The 19157-nt window shown below is 47.3% G+C and overlaps 1 protein-coding gene across 1 annotated transcript in view; it reads right to left on the bottom strand.

The window, feature by feature from the left end:
• LOC103367811 (brain-specific angiogenesis inhibitor 1-associated protein 2-like protein 1) overlaps window positions 1-19157 on the bottom strand; it is a 32499-nt gene that overhangs the window by 6706 nt on the left and 6636 nt on the right. The window contains exons 4-11 of the mRNA XM_008295953.1: window positions 13157-13218; window positions 11718-11789; window positions 10573-10707; window positions 5298-5450; window positions 4853-5008; window positions 4413-4527; window positions 3300-3516; window positions 783-845 (exon numbers count right to left, since the gene is read on the bottom strand). Coding sequence (XP_008294175.1) covers window positions 783-845; window positions 3300-3516; window positions 4413-4527; window positions 4853-5008; window positions 5298-5450; window positions 10573-10707; window positions 11718-11789; window positions 13157-13218 — 973 coding nt within the window. The remainder of the gene's footprint in view (window positions 1-782; window positions 846-3299; window positions 3517-4412; window positions 4528-4852; window positions 5009-5297; window positions 5451-10572; window positions 10708-11717; window positions 11790-13156; window positions 13219-19157) is intronic.

Below are 19157 nucleotides of genomic sequence, written 5' to 3'. Positions count from 1 at the left end.
AGTGGCATCATAATTAAAGTAATTACATGAAACTCCTGTTTCTTCATCCTCAGGAGCAGTTTGAGGCTGAGAACCAGGTTTAGGGTAATCCTGGAGTTGATGTCGGGCTTATAGGGATGATGTTGAAATTAGGATTAAAGGAAGTTCCTGAAAAGGACAAAAGGACCAGGATGTGTGTGCACGTTGTTGTGTCCCCCGGCGCTGGTTATAGTTTAAACTTAGTGTTTCTGTGGCTGCTAGTAGTTGGCCAGCAGCCTCTCTGTGGGAGGTGCAGCACATTAAGATCTAATAAATTAATCCGACAGGGATTAGTCTCTTTGAAGAAAAGCCTGCAGTCGACTCTCTGAACCTTCTCTCTCATCAGCAGCAGCAAAATCTATTCATCAGCACACAACATCCTGTTTCCTCATATTCTGCTGGGCTCGTGTGAAACGTCCACATTTAGAAACAGAATTGTGAGGACTGTACAGTATTATATGATTTATTATATGATGTTATATAACATATGAGTGAAGCTTCATCAGGAATCCAAGAACAGGTGTCACATTATACTGTTGTAGGACAACACATGACTGTAGTGATTAAAGAAACAAGCTGATTGAGGAGGCTGAAGGCAGGATTTGACTGAAGGACACCAGGAATCAGAGGCTGAGGAACGGGAGAGTCCCGGCAGGATTTACAGGGTTATGGGTCCAGCAGCAGTAACTGGAGGAAACACTGCCAGCAGTACAGCTGGCTGCAACATGAGACCTGCTGCTAACGGGAATGTGGAGTCTGCTTACCTGTTGTTGTTCACGAGTGGCTCGGAGAGAGCTCGGCAGTAGGACGAAGGGAACCAGCCCCTCCTGAAACACAGAGACAGACAGGTTCAGGGGATGACGGCGGTGGACGCCTCTCAGGACGACCGCAGCGGCAACATTAAACACTGTTGAGGTGCTAGAGCCTGGTCTGTACAACATAACGGTCTGGATGCACCACATCATCTCTGCTGCACGAGGATTCACTTCTTTACACCAATCACCGTCATCTCGGTCGGGTTAAATGAAGGATGGTCGCTGTTTCCCCCAAATAATGACAAGTTTACATGCAGGGAGATGCACACATCCATCATCTATACACCACTTAATCCTCACTAGGGGGGTGGAGTCTATCCCAGCTGACTCAGGGTGAAGGCAGGTTCACCTGGACAGGTAACCAGTCTATCACAGGGCTACACTTAGAGACAGACAACCAAGCACACTCACATTCACACCTACGGACAATTTACAATCACCAATTAACCTCAGCATGTTTCTGGACTGTGGGAGGAAGCCGGAGAACCCAGAGAGAACCCACGCTGCACGGGGAGAACATGGAGACTCCACGCAGGAAGATCCCGGGTGTCCTCACCGGGACGCCAACCGGCGACCTTCTAGCTGTGAGGCGACGATGCTAACCACCTGCACACTGTCATTAAAATGGATAATCCATCAGAACAACCAGAAGGACTGCTTCACTGAAAACAGCATTTCAGAGGTAGTGGTTGTTTTCTGGGGTGATGTTTCCAGTGGCAGCCTCATGCCTGGTGTTCTGTAGACAGAGTGACCGAGTTCTTCCCCCAACACCTCTCATGAAGTAAGAACATCAAAGGGTTTCACTCAGAATGTTCGTTTTCCTTCATTTCGATTCATTTTTTAGCTACAAGCCTCCCTCCTGGTTGCAGGTTTTCATTTTCCATCTGTTTGTGACTGGAATGAACTGGTGCTGTGGTCGAGGTCTTATCCTCGACCCGGCGAGCCAACACACAAGAACCACCATGAAATGAAGCTGAATGAATCCTGGTTTATTAGACGAGCGTCAGAAACACACGCAGTGAAATAAATCTGACTTCATGGAAACACGACGCAGCTGCACAACCACACGATGACCACCTCGATAAAAAAAAGGATTATTTCAGCTTTAAAAGGTGTCTAAAAGAATCCAGCTTGACAAGGTTTGGAGTGAAACGAGCACCTTCTAGTGAAGGTTCAGTCCAAGGACGGTGTGTCATTGTGCTGCTGTAATCAGCGTGTTTGACCAGCCGCTCCCTCAGAGGGCACCAATGCTAATGTTTGCACATGTGGCTTAAAGAATAATCATTTCCTTCATGTGTCCGAGATAATAAAAGAGTCTTAAGACCTACTGGAAAGTACACGTCACTCGGTCACATTCACCACTGCTGCTGTTTATTTAGGGAATAAACAAGCTGCCTGTTTGCAGCTCACCTGTCCTACCGACCGCTGCACAGCTTCTCAGGAACAAGGACCAGAAGCACCAACAACTCCTACCGACGCTCCCGGTCAGGAAAGCAACACTGCTAATCTCGTTTATGCAGAAAATAAAATGGATAGACACGAGTCAGATGCTGCTTTGGTGCATTATCTCATTAGCGGCACATTCTTCCCTCTCTGGGTTGAAGTAGATGCCAGTCATGCTGACATTCATCCCATCAGCAGTGAGCAGGAGTCGCTCTGAGCTGCTGGGATCAAAGCCGAAATAAGACAAAGGTAGAAACCCAGCAAGAGACCCAAATGCATCAAAGCCAGCCCTCCTGCGGGATGTGAGGCCCATCTTGTCAGATGCGGTGTTCTGATAAACATGATGATATACACTTTTTAAGCCTGGAGGCGCTTCATCTCGCACCACCTGCAGCCGTGAGGCAGCAAGACCAAAGTTTCACTTTTAAAAAGCAGCTCAGAAATCTTTCCTTTTTGCCCTTGATCAATTTTTCGGGGGGATATATTTGTCAGGTAATTTCCCCTGATAGCAATAAAGATCAAACCTGATGAATGATTAAAATTCAAAAACACTCTTCCAAGGGCTTCAGATCAAATCCCTGTTTAAAAAGTCCAACATCAGAGGCCTCGGGGGGAGGGTCTGTGTGGGGGAGCAGGTGCTGCTCTGAACCTCTCTCCAGCCCGCTACAGTACATCCCACCCTCAGGCCATACTTTACTTTGATTTCCTTATCTGTGAGCTGCTCAGCTCAGGCAGCACTTGACAAGGCTAAAGCTGTGTGTGTGCACGGACACGGTCAGCCTAACAATCAGGCCAGGGACTGTCTGGACAGTTCGGACCGACCCGTGCTCATCATGTGACTCCAGGGACGACGGCGGTGAGAATCTGCACCAGATGTCAAGGCGAGGCAGGAGGTGACGACAGCAGAGTCAGACATACAGTAAGGAGGGACCAGGTGATGCTGACAGAGTTCTGCTGAGTCCTTACAGCGCGGGGCGGGATTAGATCTTCTCCTATCACGTGTCTGTTCCAGACCAGACTCACTTTCCGTTCTTCTCCAGCTCCCCGTACATCCACCCGTCCCTCTCATCGGGGATGAGCAGCACGATGACGTCTCCCTCGTCGAAGCTGAGCAGCGTGTTGTTGCTGCCGGCGGTGTGGGGGAAGATGGTGCGGACGCGAGGCCTCTTCACTATGTTGTTGAGGCCCGTGGCGACGGACACCGACCGGGCCAGACCGCCGTCATCGCCGTTCCCGTGGTCTGGGGGGGAAACGGCAGAGCATAAAACAAGTTCAGAAGATTTCTTATTTAGCTCTGAGGCAGCCTGATGTTTAAATGCATTCTTAATCTTGCACCTCCTCCTCTGACCCACCCGGGCAGGACCGGAGCAGGACCGGAGCATCCGACCCACCCAGGCAGGACCGGAGCATCCGACCCACCCAGGCAGGACCGGAGCATCCGACCCACCCCGGCAGGACCGGAGCATCCGACCCACCCAGGCAGGTGAGCATCCGACCCACCCCGGCAGGACAGGAGCATCCGACCCACCCAGGCAGGACCGGAGCGTCTCCAGAGGTCAGAAAGACATCTGCTGTCTCAGCTAAAGCTAAAAAACATTAAAGATTTAAAACCAGCCTCTTGTTTGGCTGAAGGCGGCACAAACCTGTCCCCACTAACGATGACCTTTATTTATTGTCTTACTAATTACATTTATTATCTCACACTGATGGACTTTTAGGTTCTGTATTGTTTAAAAGTGTGTTTGTTGTGTTACTGTGGCTGTCCTGTTTTTCTGTACCGTCCAACACATTAACAAATTTGCTGCTAGCTAACTCTGGTTACTTTTAATTGTGAGCAAATAAACTAAACTAAGGGTCTAAAACTAAGAACAAGGTCACTGAAGTGGATTCATTCTCTGGGAACCATGAACGTTTGCACAAAACCTCCCGAGAACCCATCGAGTGGACAAGCTGGAACCACAGGATGCGTTTGTGTGAGGATGGGAGAGCAGCACAAGTGCAAAGACAGAAGAGACACCCAGGAGCAGCTGATGTTATTGTTCTGAACATGATAAAGTGCATTTGCATGTTTAGACAGTGCAGCTTCTTGAACTCCTCCTGAAGCATCAGACTGAGGTGCTGATTGAAGCCATGTACCTGTGCTGTTGTTGGTCGAAGCGGTCACGCTGCTGGTGCTGGTCTCCTGGGTGAACATGTTGGCCAGAGGGCTGGTCTGGGCCTTCAGGGGTGGAGCTGGAGGAGCAGAGATGTTCTGCAACAGGAGAGTTCAGGATCAATTCAGCAACATGACAACTGTGTGGGCGTGAAACCAGAACTGGTGTTTAAACAGAACAAACTGAAGCCCAAAAATAGATAAACAGAGATGTGTGAACTGTCCCAGAGCTGGAGGAGTCATTAAATATTCAGCGTGTACTTGTGTTTCTATAGCACATTGTGCCATCTTTAAATATGCAGAGCGACACAGGAAGTCCTGCACTCATCATTAGGTTTCCATCATGTTGTTTTCTAGCTCGTCATATACAGAAAACAGAACATGTGCAGCGCTATAACTGCGCTGACTGTCCCTTTTTCTTTACCACGCTGTGTCGGGACGGCGACGGAGAGGGCAGCGGTGTGATGGACACCGGCGTCCGCAGCCCCTCGATCATGGACAGAACGCTGTCGGGCATGTTGGTGGCGTCGTTGCACTGGTCCTGCCAGCTGCTCAGCTTGGCCGTCAGGATGTCTCTGGCCTGTCCAGCAGCCGTGGAAATAAGAAGAGATATTAAAAGAACACATGAGTAAACAGTGGAAGCAGCGCTCACATTTCTGTCACTATGGTAACGTGATACATTGTGGGTTTTGAATAAATTGTTCTGGAGAAAATGTTGAAGTCATTTTCTGTGGATTGTAATAAGATTCAAGGTCGAGCGCTGAAACTCTCCGGGTTTGTCTTCGTCATTTAGCTTTGTTTAGGCCAACATGAGCACAAAGCTGGGCTGCCTGATTCCCACAGCAGCAGCAGCAGCAGCAGAGTCGTACCTTGTCGTGGAAGGAGGCGATCTGGTAGGAGAACATGCAGTGTTTGTCCACCAGGAAACAGAAGCGCCTCTTCTCCTCCAGCAGAGCCTCCTTGCAGCCGTCTGCGATGAACAGCTGCATGTCCATCTGTCGGTTGGTCAGGATTTCCAGGCACTGACGACATGCAGTCACAGATACAGGTGATTTAAAACAGAGCGTCCACATGATGTGTGCAAAGGTTTCTGCTCTGAATCAACAGCTCTAAACACCGAATAGATCCACCGTCTTATCTCGTCGTGCACACATCTGCAGCCCTTTCACTCCTGATCTACACCCGACCAGGGCGAGCTGCAGGCCTCCTTTCTGAACACCCTAATCTCCGGCATGCAGGGGAGCAGGCATCATTAGTTTACAGGCTTGTGTTTGGCGTTCAGTGAAAGGACAGAGCAGTGCCATGAAAATGGAGAGGGTCTGCCTTATCGGCACGGCCAGCCTGAGGTCATAAAGCTGCTGTAAGGACCTGATGTGTGTCCGTGACGTAAATAAATTCCTCTGAATGGAAGCAACAGTATTGCACAGGTTCTTTCATGAGTAGAAATACTGACAGAGAAGTATTAATATTGCACAGATTTGTCCCTAACTAGAGAAATAACAACATGACACAGATTCTAGGAGAACTACAGAGAATCTAAATATTCAGCTGCAGCTCCTAAAAACCAACAATCGCCTCAACTGAACATTTATTTGATGCAAGTATTTTATCATGAAATCAGAACTGCAAACAAAGAAGTGATTCCCAAGTGAAGCTGATGAAGGGCATGTTCAGAAATAAATGCTTCTTATGTGACACTTGCTGTATTTAAGCTGCTGCATGAGGACGAAGAAAACTTTAACACTTTAATTATGGAGCAGGTTTCAGAGAGAGCCACAATCTGTCGTATAATGTCAGAGTAGAGTCATTACAGGGACCTCAGAGACGCTGACGTCACTATTTACTAACTGAGAAACTGTCAACAGCTTCTTTCTACGCCACCTTCGCTCGCTGGTTTCTTGTCAGAGCCGCCCGTGAGCTCCGTGTCTCGCTGTCCTCATCCAACTAGCTGGCATCGGCACGCCCATAACGGCTGCTAATACAATGAGCACACCCTTTCTATTCAGCTCCTAAAACCGTCTGACAGATCCTTGAATGGCTCAGAGCTGCAGGAACCAGGAAGCTGCAGCGGCTTCGGTGCTTTTCCCAGAATCATCATCCTGTTCCCAGAACCACGCTCCACCAGAAAGTGTTGTTGTCAGAATAGCTCCAGACGTACATGCTTCATTTAAAAGGTCCCATGTTTTCCATCTTTCCAGCAAATTAATGAAAGTCTACAACCCAGTATAACTCCTGGTTTTAGCCCAGTTCTGATGTCCACGGTGGTTTCAGGAAGGAGACTCTCTCTGCCAAACATCTGGTGTTACAGCAGAACAAATGAACGAATGTGTGAAACCAGGACTTCCTGGTCTTCTAACCTTTTCTCTGAGGGATCATTTAAAATGGAAATATCACCTGAATCACAGCCGTTCTTTTTTAACTTTTGTATGCGGTGAGTTTGTTGGTCAACACGACTAAGACGTGTGTTTCAGCAGCTCGAACACGACCATGAAACGAACTCATGACTGTTTCATACTCGTTCTGACAACAGAAACAGGGAATTATCTAAACGAGAGCAGCTTTGGTCTTTCACTTCTCAACGCTTTCATTTTGTGTCTCCAAGTTTCTAAGACACACAAAAGCCAACATGAATGGACTTTCAGCACACAGGGCCTCCAGTGGTCCGCTGTGTGCTGAACACCCAGAGTAATACGCCTTCACAGCTTTAAAAATACCCAGAAAACAACACTGCAGGACTATTTGCATAAAAACAAAATGCTCCCATCATGTTTTCTACCAGGAGATCTACCTCCTAAATATCCACATTTTTACATGACATCCAGTATCTGTGTAATGCAGCACACAGGAAGTATTAGTTTATGTCTGTTTAACGCCATAAAGACATAAACCATCGATCAGCTGATATTTCCCTCCGTACCGACGCTGTGATAACAGGGAAACCTTTGTGGCTTCAACAAGCAAACAGATGCAAACTTCTGAAGCATGCAGACCTCCACAGATATCAGCAGAGACAGAGCTCTTCTCCTGGTTCCTGTCCAGTCCCGTCTCTACCTCTGGTCTCACCAAATCATCCCAGTAAGGGCACATTTTACTGCAGTGGTTTTCACTAATCAGTGTCCAGTAAGAACCTGATGGAGATCAGATCTGACTGCAGAGAAACTCTCCGTCCATAGACCTTAACGAGCAGACGGTTGGATCGACGCTAAAACACACCGACTTCATCATTTTCACATCTAACAATTATAAGTCTGCAGCGTAATTTGTCATATAATCATATTTTACAAGCTGTGCTGTTTTTATTGGTGTTGTTGATCCTTTGTCTGTGTTTCTGAAAAGCCCGACCAGGGACGGGAGCTGAAAATCAGCTTCATGCTAAACACTCGATACGCAACACGTCAGATGTTTTCTAAAAATGCCTGGTCCCTGATCAAATAAACAAATAAAAGTCGAGCAAGGCGACGATCCCCGCTCCGCTTTTCTCACATTTATATGAAGGAACTTGGAAAATGGGAGAATATTTGCCGTATTACATCACTACAGATGTAATCTAACGTGTACATAGCGTGTTCTAAACGCGACACAAGCTGCCTTCCACATGTATGTCTTCACCGCAGCGTTATCAGTCAGCTCCAGGACCACATGCAGCCATCTCTGCACAACTGCTGTCGAATCTCAGTAACGATGATAATTAAATGCAGAGGAAGAGAGAAACAGACGGAGAACGAGCATTGTTCCATAACCGTGGAAGTGGGCGGTTCTGAGTGGATGAGGGATAAAGGGGGAGTGTGAAAGCTGTTTCCACACATACACACACACACACACACACACCCTCTTAATCACGTTACATCTGTCAACATCTCAGCCAGCCTGTTGCTATGGACAACCTGTGTTTATCTGCACAGGTAATAGAAACTCTAAAGAGAAATCTCCGTTTCCCTCGTAGACGTGCAACAGTCTTTGCTGCACACCTCAGTCTCTGCTGACCTTGAGCACACAGAGTCCAGCTCTCAGTCTTTGAATCAGCTGTTTGACGGGTGTGACACGCTCCCACTTTCTTTAAATGTTTTTCACTCCGTCTTCTGTCGGATCGTTCTCTGGCTTTGAAGAGTCTTTGGTGAATCATCTGCTGCTGTCTCAACCCTGACACCCTGTCTGGCTGTTTGTTGGCCCGGCCCAGCGCCGCCACAGTCTAATACCTGGATAACACCAGATCAGCGGGGGAGGAGGGAGGTGAGAGGGAAGAGGAAGTAAAAAGAAGGTGAAAGAGGGAGAGAGCGATGGAGAGAGTTCAGAGAAAACAAAACAACGACAGAAACAAGAGAAGACTGGAGGAAGAAAGTCGTGTTCTCACAACCCTGTTCATGCAACAGAAGCTGTTCTCTGATCCTCTGTTGCTCTAATTCATGTAACAGCAAACACATCTGGAGCTGTCACTGACCTCCACATGGTTTAGAGCATAAACTGTGTTCACTGAGCTCAGGGATCTGATCAGGTGTCTTGTTTTCATCCCAAACCTGAGGATGTTCAGGCTCCTGTGATTCTCTCCATGACAAACACAAGCAGGCTTGGTTTCACTAAAGCTCTGAGGTTCAAGCTGCTTGTTTCTCGCTGCTCTTTTTGACATTATTCAGTAAATGGTTGTTGGTGGTGATGACTTAAGCCTCATTAGAGCTGGAAGGTAAAGTGTTTATGCTAATCCAGTCGTGTTGGGGCGTCTCGTTCTCTCTCATTTAACTGTGTTTGTGCAGCCGGGCAGCCTGAGGTAGACGTGTTGACAGAGCACACACACAAACACACACACCTACACACCTACACACAAACACCTACACCTACACACACACCTACACACACCTACACACACACACACACTTACACACACACACTCACACTCACAAACACAAACACAAACACACAAACACACACTCACACACCTACACACACTCACACACACACACAAACACACTCACACACACACACACTCACACACACACACAAACACACTCACACACACACACACACACACACACACACACACACTTTGAGATGATAAACTCATCAGCCGTGCACAGTCACAGCTGGGCTGTGGTGTAATGACAGCGTGGACCTGCTGTGATGCTTCACCTGGTCCAGGTGGATCACAGCTCAGGTGAGTCACCTGCGGTCGCCGTGACGCGTCCCGGCAGCCTTTAGTCCCAAACAGACCACGTTGACGCGTTTCACCAGCAGTCTGACAGACGGACTGATCTGTTTGTTCCTCTTCTTCAGATTAGTTTTATTTATTGATTTCTGTATTTGCTCCCTTATTGACATATTTTAGTTGATTAAATGTGTCATTTATTACTTCTTGTTTCTTATTTTCTTATTAATTCCGATTTCTGTTTTGCTCTTCCCATGTCTATATATCTGTATTTGAATAGCAGATATTTTATTTATTTTATTATCTGGTGCTTTCTTAGTTCCTTCATGTTTTTGGGTCCTTCATCATTTATAACGTTGGGGGGTTGTTTGTTTTGTTCTAATTCATTTTCATTCATTCCTCCTGTCCAGCGCTTTGTGTTGCATCTCATCTGTATGAAAACTGCAGTAAAGAAGTAAAGTCTGAAGGACCGATGATGACCACTGCAGAGCCAGGAAAGGTACAAAAGAAGGAATGTTAACAGAAAAGCAAAAGTTCTGCATGAAACAAACACATGAACACATCTGTTAAAGTATCTGACACGACAGAAACGTGTTCCTATGAATGCTATTGGTAGCATTTTATACTCCTGCTGTGAAACCTGTTCAGACCGTCTGAGCAGAAATGTGTCCGGCAGCAGTTTGAATCTCTCCAGCACCATGAACTCTCACATCTCTGTTTGTCTGAACATGCAGGCGAGGCGCTGCGACGGAGGCCTGCACGCCGGCGCATTCATGGCAGTGGACAAAAGAAGCCGACAACAAACCGGGATCGTCCCCTGCATGACTGCACACAGCGACACTTCACACACTGTCCCCAACTACTGTTACAGCGGCTCTGACACGCTGCGTCTCCGGTGTCGGCGCGTGTGAATGAACGTCCGTGTAATTACGCACATACGAACACGCCTGTGTGAGTCAAAGACGGAGCATCTGATGCGTCTGGAGGCGGCTCTTCCTCCATCTCACCTCGCTTTCCTTGTTCTCGTACTTGTTGGCGTTCTTGCCTTGGCTCTTCCTCCTCAGCTTCTTCAGGTCCGACTGCGACCTCTCCAGAGAGTCCTGCTTCACCTTGTGCTCCATCTGGTACCTCTTGAACGTGGCCTGGATCAGACAGAGGACTCATGTCAACCTGATTATATTTGTCAGATATATTTGTTCATATGATGCAGCCTGTTCACCTCTAAAAACACACATCACTGCTTTTAAAGTCATTTCATTTACAGCTGATATTTTATCACTAGATTTTTAGTAATAACCTCATCATGAGTGTTATTTCTAACACGACAGCGAGGTTTGTGTCAGACGACTCGCTGAAGCATCAACAGGATGCACCACGCTGACATCCATTAAAAAACGTGTGTTCTTCTGTTGTTGTTGTTGTTGTTGTTGTTGTTGTTGTTGTTGGTTTACTGTCTTGTAGACTGTGTTTGGTCGCCAGCTGTAGGGAAGCTTTCATTGCCTTATGTGTCACAAACAACTCTCATTAAATCAATTAACAGGACTGACAATGACAGGAACCTACAGCTCAGTCATTCAGTGACCAGAACGTCCATCCTGTTTACCGGCCGAACTGTAGAGTCTAAACCAGGGACCTCCAGCTCTGGTCCTCGTGAGCTGCTGTCCTGCAGGTTTTAGACGTTTCCGTACTGCAACACACCTGACTCACATTAATGGATCTGCAGCAGCTTGTTGTCAAGTTTGTTAAGTCTGGGGCGCCTACAGCTCACCGAGTTGAGCGGGCGACCCATGAACAGGGGCTATAGTCCCTGATGCAGCGGCTGTGGGTTCGAGTCCGGCTCACAACCCTTTGTTGCAGGTCCTCCTCCCTCCCTCCTCCCTCTCTAGTCACTATCCTGGCTAACAAAGGCAAAAAGTTTGTCAAGTCTGTTGATGATCCATTCATGTGAGTCAGGTGTGTTGCAGAAACGTCTAGAACCTGCAGGACAGGAGCTGACGAGGACCGGAGCTGGAGATCCCTGGTCTGGATGTTTCACACTGAAGCTTTCTGCTCCGAATGTGAACAAACACAACGAAAACAAACAATAAACAATAAACAACAAACAATAAACCAGTGACACACACACACACACACACACACACACACAACGCACCGTCATGTATTTGACATCCATGTCCGTCTTCCTCTCCAGCTCGGCTATGATGTCCCTGTGGAACCTCTTGAGCTTCAGGTGAGGAAGAGGAGAGGGGAGGAAGACATGATTACAAAGCTGAAGGAGGACGGAGAGCTCACAGAGAAACATGGAGAGCGATCATTTAGAGTGTGTTGGTGCGGGGGTGAGAGCCGAGTCCAAGGTTGCGCTTATGAATGAGTCAGAAACAAAGCGTGGAAATGCCCACGGTCTTCTCTGCAGCGCTCTCATTAGTGTGAGGGTGTCAGAGCTCCCCTCATCGCCGCCTGGTCGCGATGCAGCGTCTGCGCCCACGTGGGGCGGATCAATGATTCAAAGACCCCATTACCGAGCACACAGCGATGGCCGTCGTGCTCAACTCACAGCATCACTGGAGTCACTCAGAGCTTTTCTTCCCTCATTTTCTCTGACCTGAATTGATGCGGTGACTCACAAACGGAGTCCATTAACAAGTCAAGCCACCCACTGATGCTGTTAGCAGCAGCGTCTCAGAGGAGCGCCTCGCTGCCTTCCTGCCCCACAGTTCAGCTCCAACAGGTTATTTTCAAACTCGCCTATTATTTATTTCCCGAGCTCAAAACCTGGGCAAAATTTTATGAAAATAATCCTGTGGTTTCCGTGTAATGATCCTCTGAAAGTACTTAAACAAGACAAGAGTTGGATGATCGTCTGTGTGCCGGTGAACCGATGGACAGAAAACGAGTGTCGGTACTGTTCCTAACATTTCTTCTCCTGTGTGACACTTGGCAGCTTTTTCTAATAAAAATAAACATAACACATAATAGTGCTTTTCAAGACACTCAAAGACGCTTTGCAAAGTAGGCAAGAACGCAGAACATGAATTAAATATGGTGGGAAAAGGAGCACATAGAGAAGTCAAAGATGTGTCTTCATGGGTTTATGTCCCTTCTGGGTTCCAACAAAAAAACTGCAGGACGACAGATTTCTCTGGAAACGTCGAGTGAACATTTGTATTTTCTATATTTCTACAGATTTACAAAAATGCATGAAAAACAGAATACAAAAGGAATGAAAACAGTCTGTGTTTGCAGTCCTCCAGCGGTGCTGGGTGGCTGACTAATAAACCCAATCTAACGGCTCCAGCTGGTATTTTCCAGGACATGTCGAGACCTGCCTGTTCTCAGCCAGGAAATCAAACCACAGGTGCTGCTACCATCTACACCTGCCGTCTCCTCATTCAGCCGCTATATATTTGGTGTTGTCATGATGTCGGCTGACGTAGCTGAGAGGGAGGCGACTGCTGACCGACCGTCTGCCGCTGGATGCTGCTCTGTAACCTGAGGGTCGACTCGTGGCCGCCTGGGAACTCAGCGAGCGACAGGCTCAGAGGGACGGTCTCTAGATGACACAGGAGTTTGCAGGAAGAACATACAACTCACATTTTCCTCCAGCTCCAGATGCACTTTCCTGTGGACCTCGGAGATCTCCATCAGCACGACACCTGGCAGGCAGAAAGAAGAGGAGAGGACGATGAATGTGCAGGCTGATGTCAGCAGACAACAGGACAGCAGTGATCCCATTGTGAGGCTTTGTTTGCTTTTTCAGTCTTTGCTGTGCAGAAGAGACGAGCTCACGTCAGGACGTTGTGCAACACTGACAACACTGAGCACAATGTACAGTAAACACTGGATGAATGAGACGATCCATCAGCCACAAAAACCATTACATGCCACCAGTAGAGGACTTCCTTCACAGAATGGAAAATGTGCACACATGTGCCTGAACCAGAAAAACTGGACGGCCCGCTGCTCGGTTAATCAAAAGAGCTCAGATGGCAGGAAGCCACAAATTATAACCTCCTGCCTTTGAACGCTGCTCTCAGAAGCAATCAAATTAGGATTACGGAGCAAATCGTTACGTGGAAGCTCATAAATAAAACGTCCTACTGACCTGCAGAATGCGGCACACAAGAACCGTCAGAATCACGCAGTCGTTCACACGTTTCAGGGTTTCACCCACACTCATGAATTCATTCACTTTAGTACGTGAGTATTTGACATTTTTAGCTACGAGGTGCTTTTTAGATTTAGACACAAACAATAAGAAGAAAAACAAAGCAGGAAAACATGGACTGAATCAGTCACCTCGTCTCAAGTCACAAAAACTTACAGTAAGCATTTATGTAAAGAGCTAATTATTCACATTTTCACCACTAAATGTGTTTCTGAGCCAGAATGTTGTGTGTCTGCTGCTCACACACTGACCAGGCCTCTGCATGTGTTTGTGTTTACTGCTTCCACGACCACCAGCCCTCAGATGAGTGGCGGAGGAACAGTGTGTGTGTGCAGAAGTCTGTCTGGGCTTCTGATCAGTCGTCTTTGCACAGATGGAGGGTCGCTCTAGTGCTGGAGGAGGAAGAAGCTCCAACCTGCTGCTCACAGAATCTGCATTGTGTCTTCTGCGAGTCTTGCTTCATACAAACTGTGTGTGTGCAGCATGCTGTAGGAGACGTGACGTGTCCGTGTGGAAGCAGGATGCAGATCCCCAGAACAGAGGCTTCACACTGCATGCTATGTCTCTTTCCCAAGGGCGCGGGCTGTTTCCCATGTAGCAGCAGCCAGCGGGTGCAGCTGTACGCTCACAGTCGTGTTAATGATGATGCAACCTTGAGACATCTTTAAACACACACTTTCCGTTGTGCAGACGCAGAGTGCTCAAACAGCTCCACTTTGTGTGCTGTAAGACCCGGACCGTCACTGAATCAACAGCATTACACAAGCAGCTGTGGAGCCACATTTCAACACATGGAGCGACGACAGGAGCCGCACGGCAGCTTTCCACAAGATAAACCATCGATCTTTAGCAGAACTCCATCAGAGGGGAAAAAAAAAAAAGACGTGACGCGTAAGGATGTACTGCGCAAATCCATTCAGTGAGCTGGCAGCGTGATGCATCATCATGAGCTGAACAGTCATCAGTCGGTAAACAGGCCCTGCCCTGCTCCGTCCATCCACGCCTCACCTGCCCTGCTCCGTCCATCCACGCCTCACCTGCCCTGCTCCATCCGTCCACGCCTCACCTGCCTCGCCTCACACAGACCACATCGGCCCAATAAGTCTGTCCTGGACAGGCTGGAGGAGGGTGAAAGACAGGAACCCAAACAGTGTTTAAGAGTCCATCCATCCATCATCTCTACACCTTAATCCTCACCAGGGTCATGGGGGGCGGAGCCTATCCCAGCTGACTCAGGGTGAAGGCAGGTTCACCTGGACAGGTAACCAGTCTATCACAGGGCTACACTTAGAGACAGACAACCAAGCACACTCACATTCACACCTACGGACAATTTACAATCACCAATTAACCTCAGCATGTTTCTGGACTGTGGGAGGAAGCCGGAGAACCCGGAGAGAACCCACGCTGCACGGGGAGAACATGGAGACTCCACGCAGGAAGATCCCGGGTGTCCTCACCGGGACACAAACCGGCGACCTTCTAGCTGCGAGGCCACGATGCTAACCACCGAGCCTCCTTGTAGCCTGTGTTTAAGAGTGAGGAAGAAAAATGTACATTAAAGTGTAAGAAAAGGAACGATGAGTGTATTTAAATGCTGGATACAGCCAGAGAGGAGAACGGACATGAGAGTAGAAGCAAATGTCCACGGACCACAAGATGTTCAGGTCAAGTAGATCAGACGTTTTATTTTTCTAGCGGCCATGAAACGGTGTAGCTCCGCCCCTTTCTGCAGCAACAACAGCTGAAACATCACAAGCTGATCTGAACAGGAATATCATTTGCATCTTGACTTTTCTCAGTCTGGGTTTCTGCATCAGGTGCAGCGTTTTATTTCATGTGCAATATTTGATTTCTGTATTTCTCAGGTGCAATATTTCACTCTAACATTGTAATGTTGCTTTTTCAGCTCAGTATCATCCCAGCATCACCTTTCACTGCCTGATTCAACTACTGGTTTTAGTTTTTATTGCGTTTTTACTTTCTCTGCACTGCATTTCTTCAGGATTAATAAGGCTTTATGTTACTGCATCTTATTCGCAATTTTATTTTTCACAACAGTTTGTGAAACATCAGATTAATGTGTAATATTTCACTATCGTGTGATGTTAATTATTACCTCGTTATCACTGCCGGCATTACTTTTTACTCTTCTCTTCTCTTCTAGTCTTATTTTCTCATTTAATTCCACTCGTATACCACACTTATATCTTATTGCTTTTCTTCTTTCACTGCATTTCTCACGTTGTGTCATTTATTTATTTTTTTTTCTGAGCCTGGCACAAGAATTTCCTCAATAAATAAAGGTTTATCTAATCTTATCTTCAAATGGAGAAACCAACGGCTCAGGTCTCACACGTATGACCTTAAAGTCCCCTCGTCGTACAATAGGAACCATCCTAAAAATGTCAGCAGGCGTGGCGTCCGTCCAGCACCAGACAGACGGGTTTATTTGCACGTCACATACGTCGAGTGATTTTATCTAATGTGACATAACTGAGAATGTTTCATGTCACTGGTTGTATAAAAATGTCGGCGCTGCAGCGACGTCACCGACTGCTTCCAGTGATTCACACTTGTTTGTTTATTGTTGCCGCGGTTGCCACCAACGTTGCCGGGCAACAGGTGCGCTGCATCGACCGACGTATGAGGGCAAAAGTGTGTCATGATAAGGATAACACCTAAAGCAATGCACCGCCATGAGCTAACAAAGCCACACCGACGTGCAGCGCTGTTTGCTCAGGCCGGGGCTGCAGCTCCACTATCGCAGCGCTGATAGAGCTCAAACACAAGTCATATCACCATTCAGCATGTTGGCAGAGCCTGAGTCACAGTCAGATGTCAAAATGTACAGTTCATGATGAAGGAAAGTCATCAGGAACACAGTTATCATTGTGACGTTCTGTCTGACTGGAGCTGTGGTTTCTGTGTCAGCGTGAGCTCTGAGCATCACCAACAAGTGATTTAAATCAGTTCTCCTTCGCCTCCAGCCAAACATGTTCCGCTCTCTCCTCCTATAGCGATAAAACAATCCACCATCAGATAAATAGGTCATCTGTGTTTGTAAAGAGGCAGAAACTCAGCATCAGCGCTTGATTGCAACAGATTTAGCATTAAAAAAATATGATGGATTCTTCAGCCAGTGGCGTCGTGCCTCTAATGAAACAGAATGAAGTCTGAGAGAGAAGTCAGCAGCACCCAACATGTGCAGAAACAGAAAGCTGCCTCCTCCCTGCGGGCGGATTCTGAAAACAACATTTTGCTGGCAGCATGCAAACAGGCCCACGGTTCCTCCGCCGTTTCTGACTGTGGACAAAATAATCCTGGCGTCGGTGAGGGCCACCTGACACAGCATGCCAACATGCCTGGATTATGTAAAGTGGGCCTGATGCCATCTGATCATTGGCCATTGTGTCCACGGAGCATCGACGGAGCCCTGAGATTAAATTCTCTCTGGACAATGAAGCGCTGCAGTCACGGCGGCTCACATGCTGCTTAATACTGATGCCATGTTGTTGGCAGCACATGTAAAGTCACCGTCGCTGGAGGGACAATACATGTTGCATCAACCTCAAACACAGCTCAAAGACGTGCAGCCTGAATGCTGGAGCAGCGTCGCTTCACATTTTAATTCTCGCTCAGCGTTTGACCTCAGAAGTCAGACACCCGAGTGGTTCGGTGAAAGAAATGTTGACATCTGAACTCTGGCAGAGGAGGAGGAAGAATAAAGGAGTTGGAGGAAGGAGGCGGGAGGACGAGGAGCGCCGGTACTCCGGTGCCTCTGCAGAGTGTCTGGTTTCTGGCTGCGTGTCACCAGAGCTCAGGTTTCTGACGGAGCAGCTCCACCACGTCCAGCAGCAGAGGCCACATGACGACGGGGAGACTGTCCTGTAGGGACAGACTGGTCATCGCTCTACTGGGGCTTTTGTCTGATTATGGGTATTTTTACTGATCGATTATTGATTAACTAAACGTGGCAGTAGGGTCTCATGCAGCTCCTCTCTCTCAGAAATGTCTCTCAAGCAGAAAAACTGAACAAGAAACACAAAACAGGAAGTTATCTTCTCTCATAGTGGCTAATGCTATGCTAACGGCTAGCGGCTAAGTTAGCAGGCAGCTACAGATTAACCGGAAGACAGGAATCGATAACGCTGTAGGATGTGGACCTTATAGATAATAACAGTGATGGGACAGAGAAGGATGAAGAACACAGAGATGATTGATCAGGAGACAAACTGATCAGTCACATAAACAGAGGAGATCATTTCATCTCTCCTGTCTCTGTTTGACATATTCAGTCACAGTCAGCTTATTGATGAAGAGGCCCAGTTATGAACGACAGCTTCCTGCTGTCACAACATTACTTTTAAGGTGTATCAGTTATCGGCCTTTCTTGATAATCGATAATTGGCATCAACGCCACATCGGTCGATCCGTAGCTTCTCGTTCTTTGTGCAATGTCTCATTAATGCAGCCAAAGCCGGTCGTCCTTTCAGCGGAGTTTCTCTCACGGCGCTGAGCTTCTGACAGCCTGACGTTATGGAGACGGACGACTCCAGCTACAGTGGTTCATTAGATTAGATGAAACGCTTGGTGGTGTGTATTTAATCACCTCCTGCTCTGCATAATCTAACTCAGACTAAACTGATGTGTCATGAGGCCACAGACTCTCTCTATCTGTGTACAGATTAGTGCGTCACACGTCAGAGCTGGTGGTGACTCAGCCGACCACCATGACCTCCACCAGCACCCAGCTGCTCCTCATGCTAACAGGGTGTTCAGGAGCACTTCTGGCTCGTATTGTTCCAGAAAGGGGAATTTATCTGTGTTAAACAGGTGATAACTGGATAAACAAATGACTTTTTAAATGACTTAAATGTACACTGATTGTAATCAGCAGCTTGTTTGTGTCCCTCCCCTCATTTCCTTTTCCTTTGCTATTACAGAAAGCATTTATCAAGCTGCATTCAGTACACAACGCCTGATTTACAGCTCTGATTACTGTCATCCTTCTGCTGCCACCAACAACGACTGGGCACATGTGGGCATAAAACCCAGACTTCTTTAACCATCTGAACCTGCCAGTGGCATGTGATCGTTTAACCAACCAACCCACCAACCAACCAACCAACCAACCAACCAAAAACAGAATCATCACTTTTCATCTGTGATGTGTGCTTCCAGCAGGGACCAAATATGAGCTTAAAATCAGGATATTTTAATAAAATAACTTCATCCTACACGTCTTCTTTAAAAATCAGCCCAAAATGAACCATTTATTCTAAACACATTCTGTAAAAATAATTTAACATTTTGCACAACTTTGCAGAACTGAGAAGCTCAGCTGGGACCAACAGGAAACATTCAAAGTTTCAGGTGAACTGCAGGAAGTGTTTCCTCAGAGAGACTGAGAGGAACATCCAACCT

This window comes from Stegastes partitus, unplaced genomic scaffold (assembly GCF_000690725.1).
Source record: "Stegastes partitus isolate 25-593 unplaced genomic scaffold, Stegastes_partitus-1.0.2 Scaffold1090, whole genome shotgun sequence".
NCBI classification, from domain to species: domain Eukaryota; kingdom Metazoa; phylum Chordata; class Actinopteri; family Pomacentridae; genus Stegastes; species Stegastes partitus.
The sequence above is the reverse complement of the archived record's forward strand: the minus strand, read 5'-3'. Positions and strand labels throughout refer to the sequence as shown.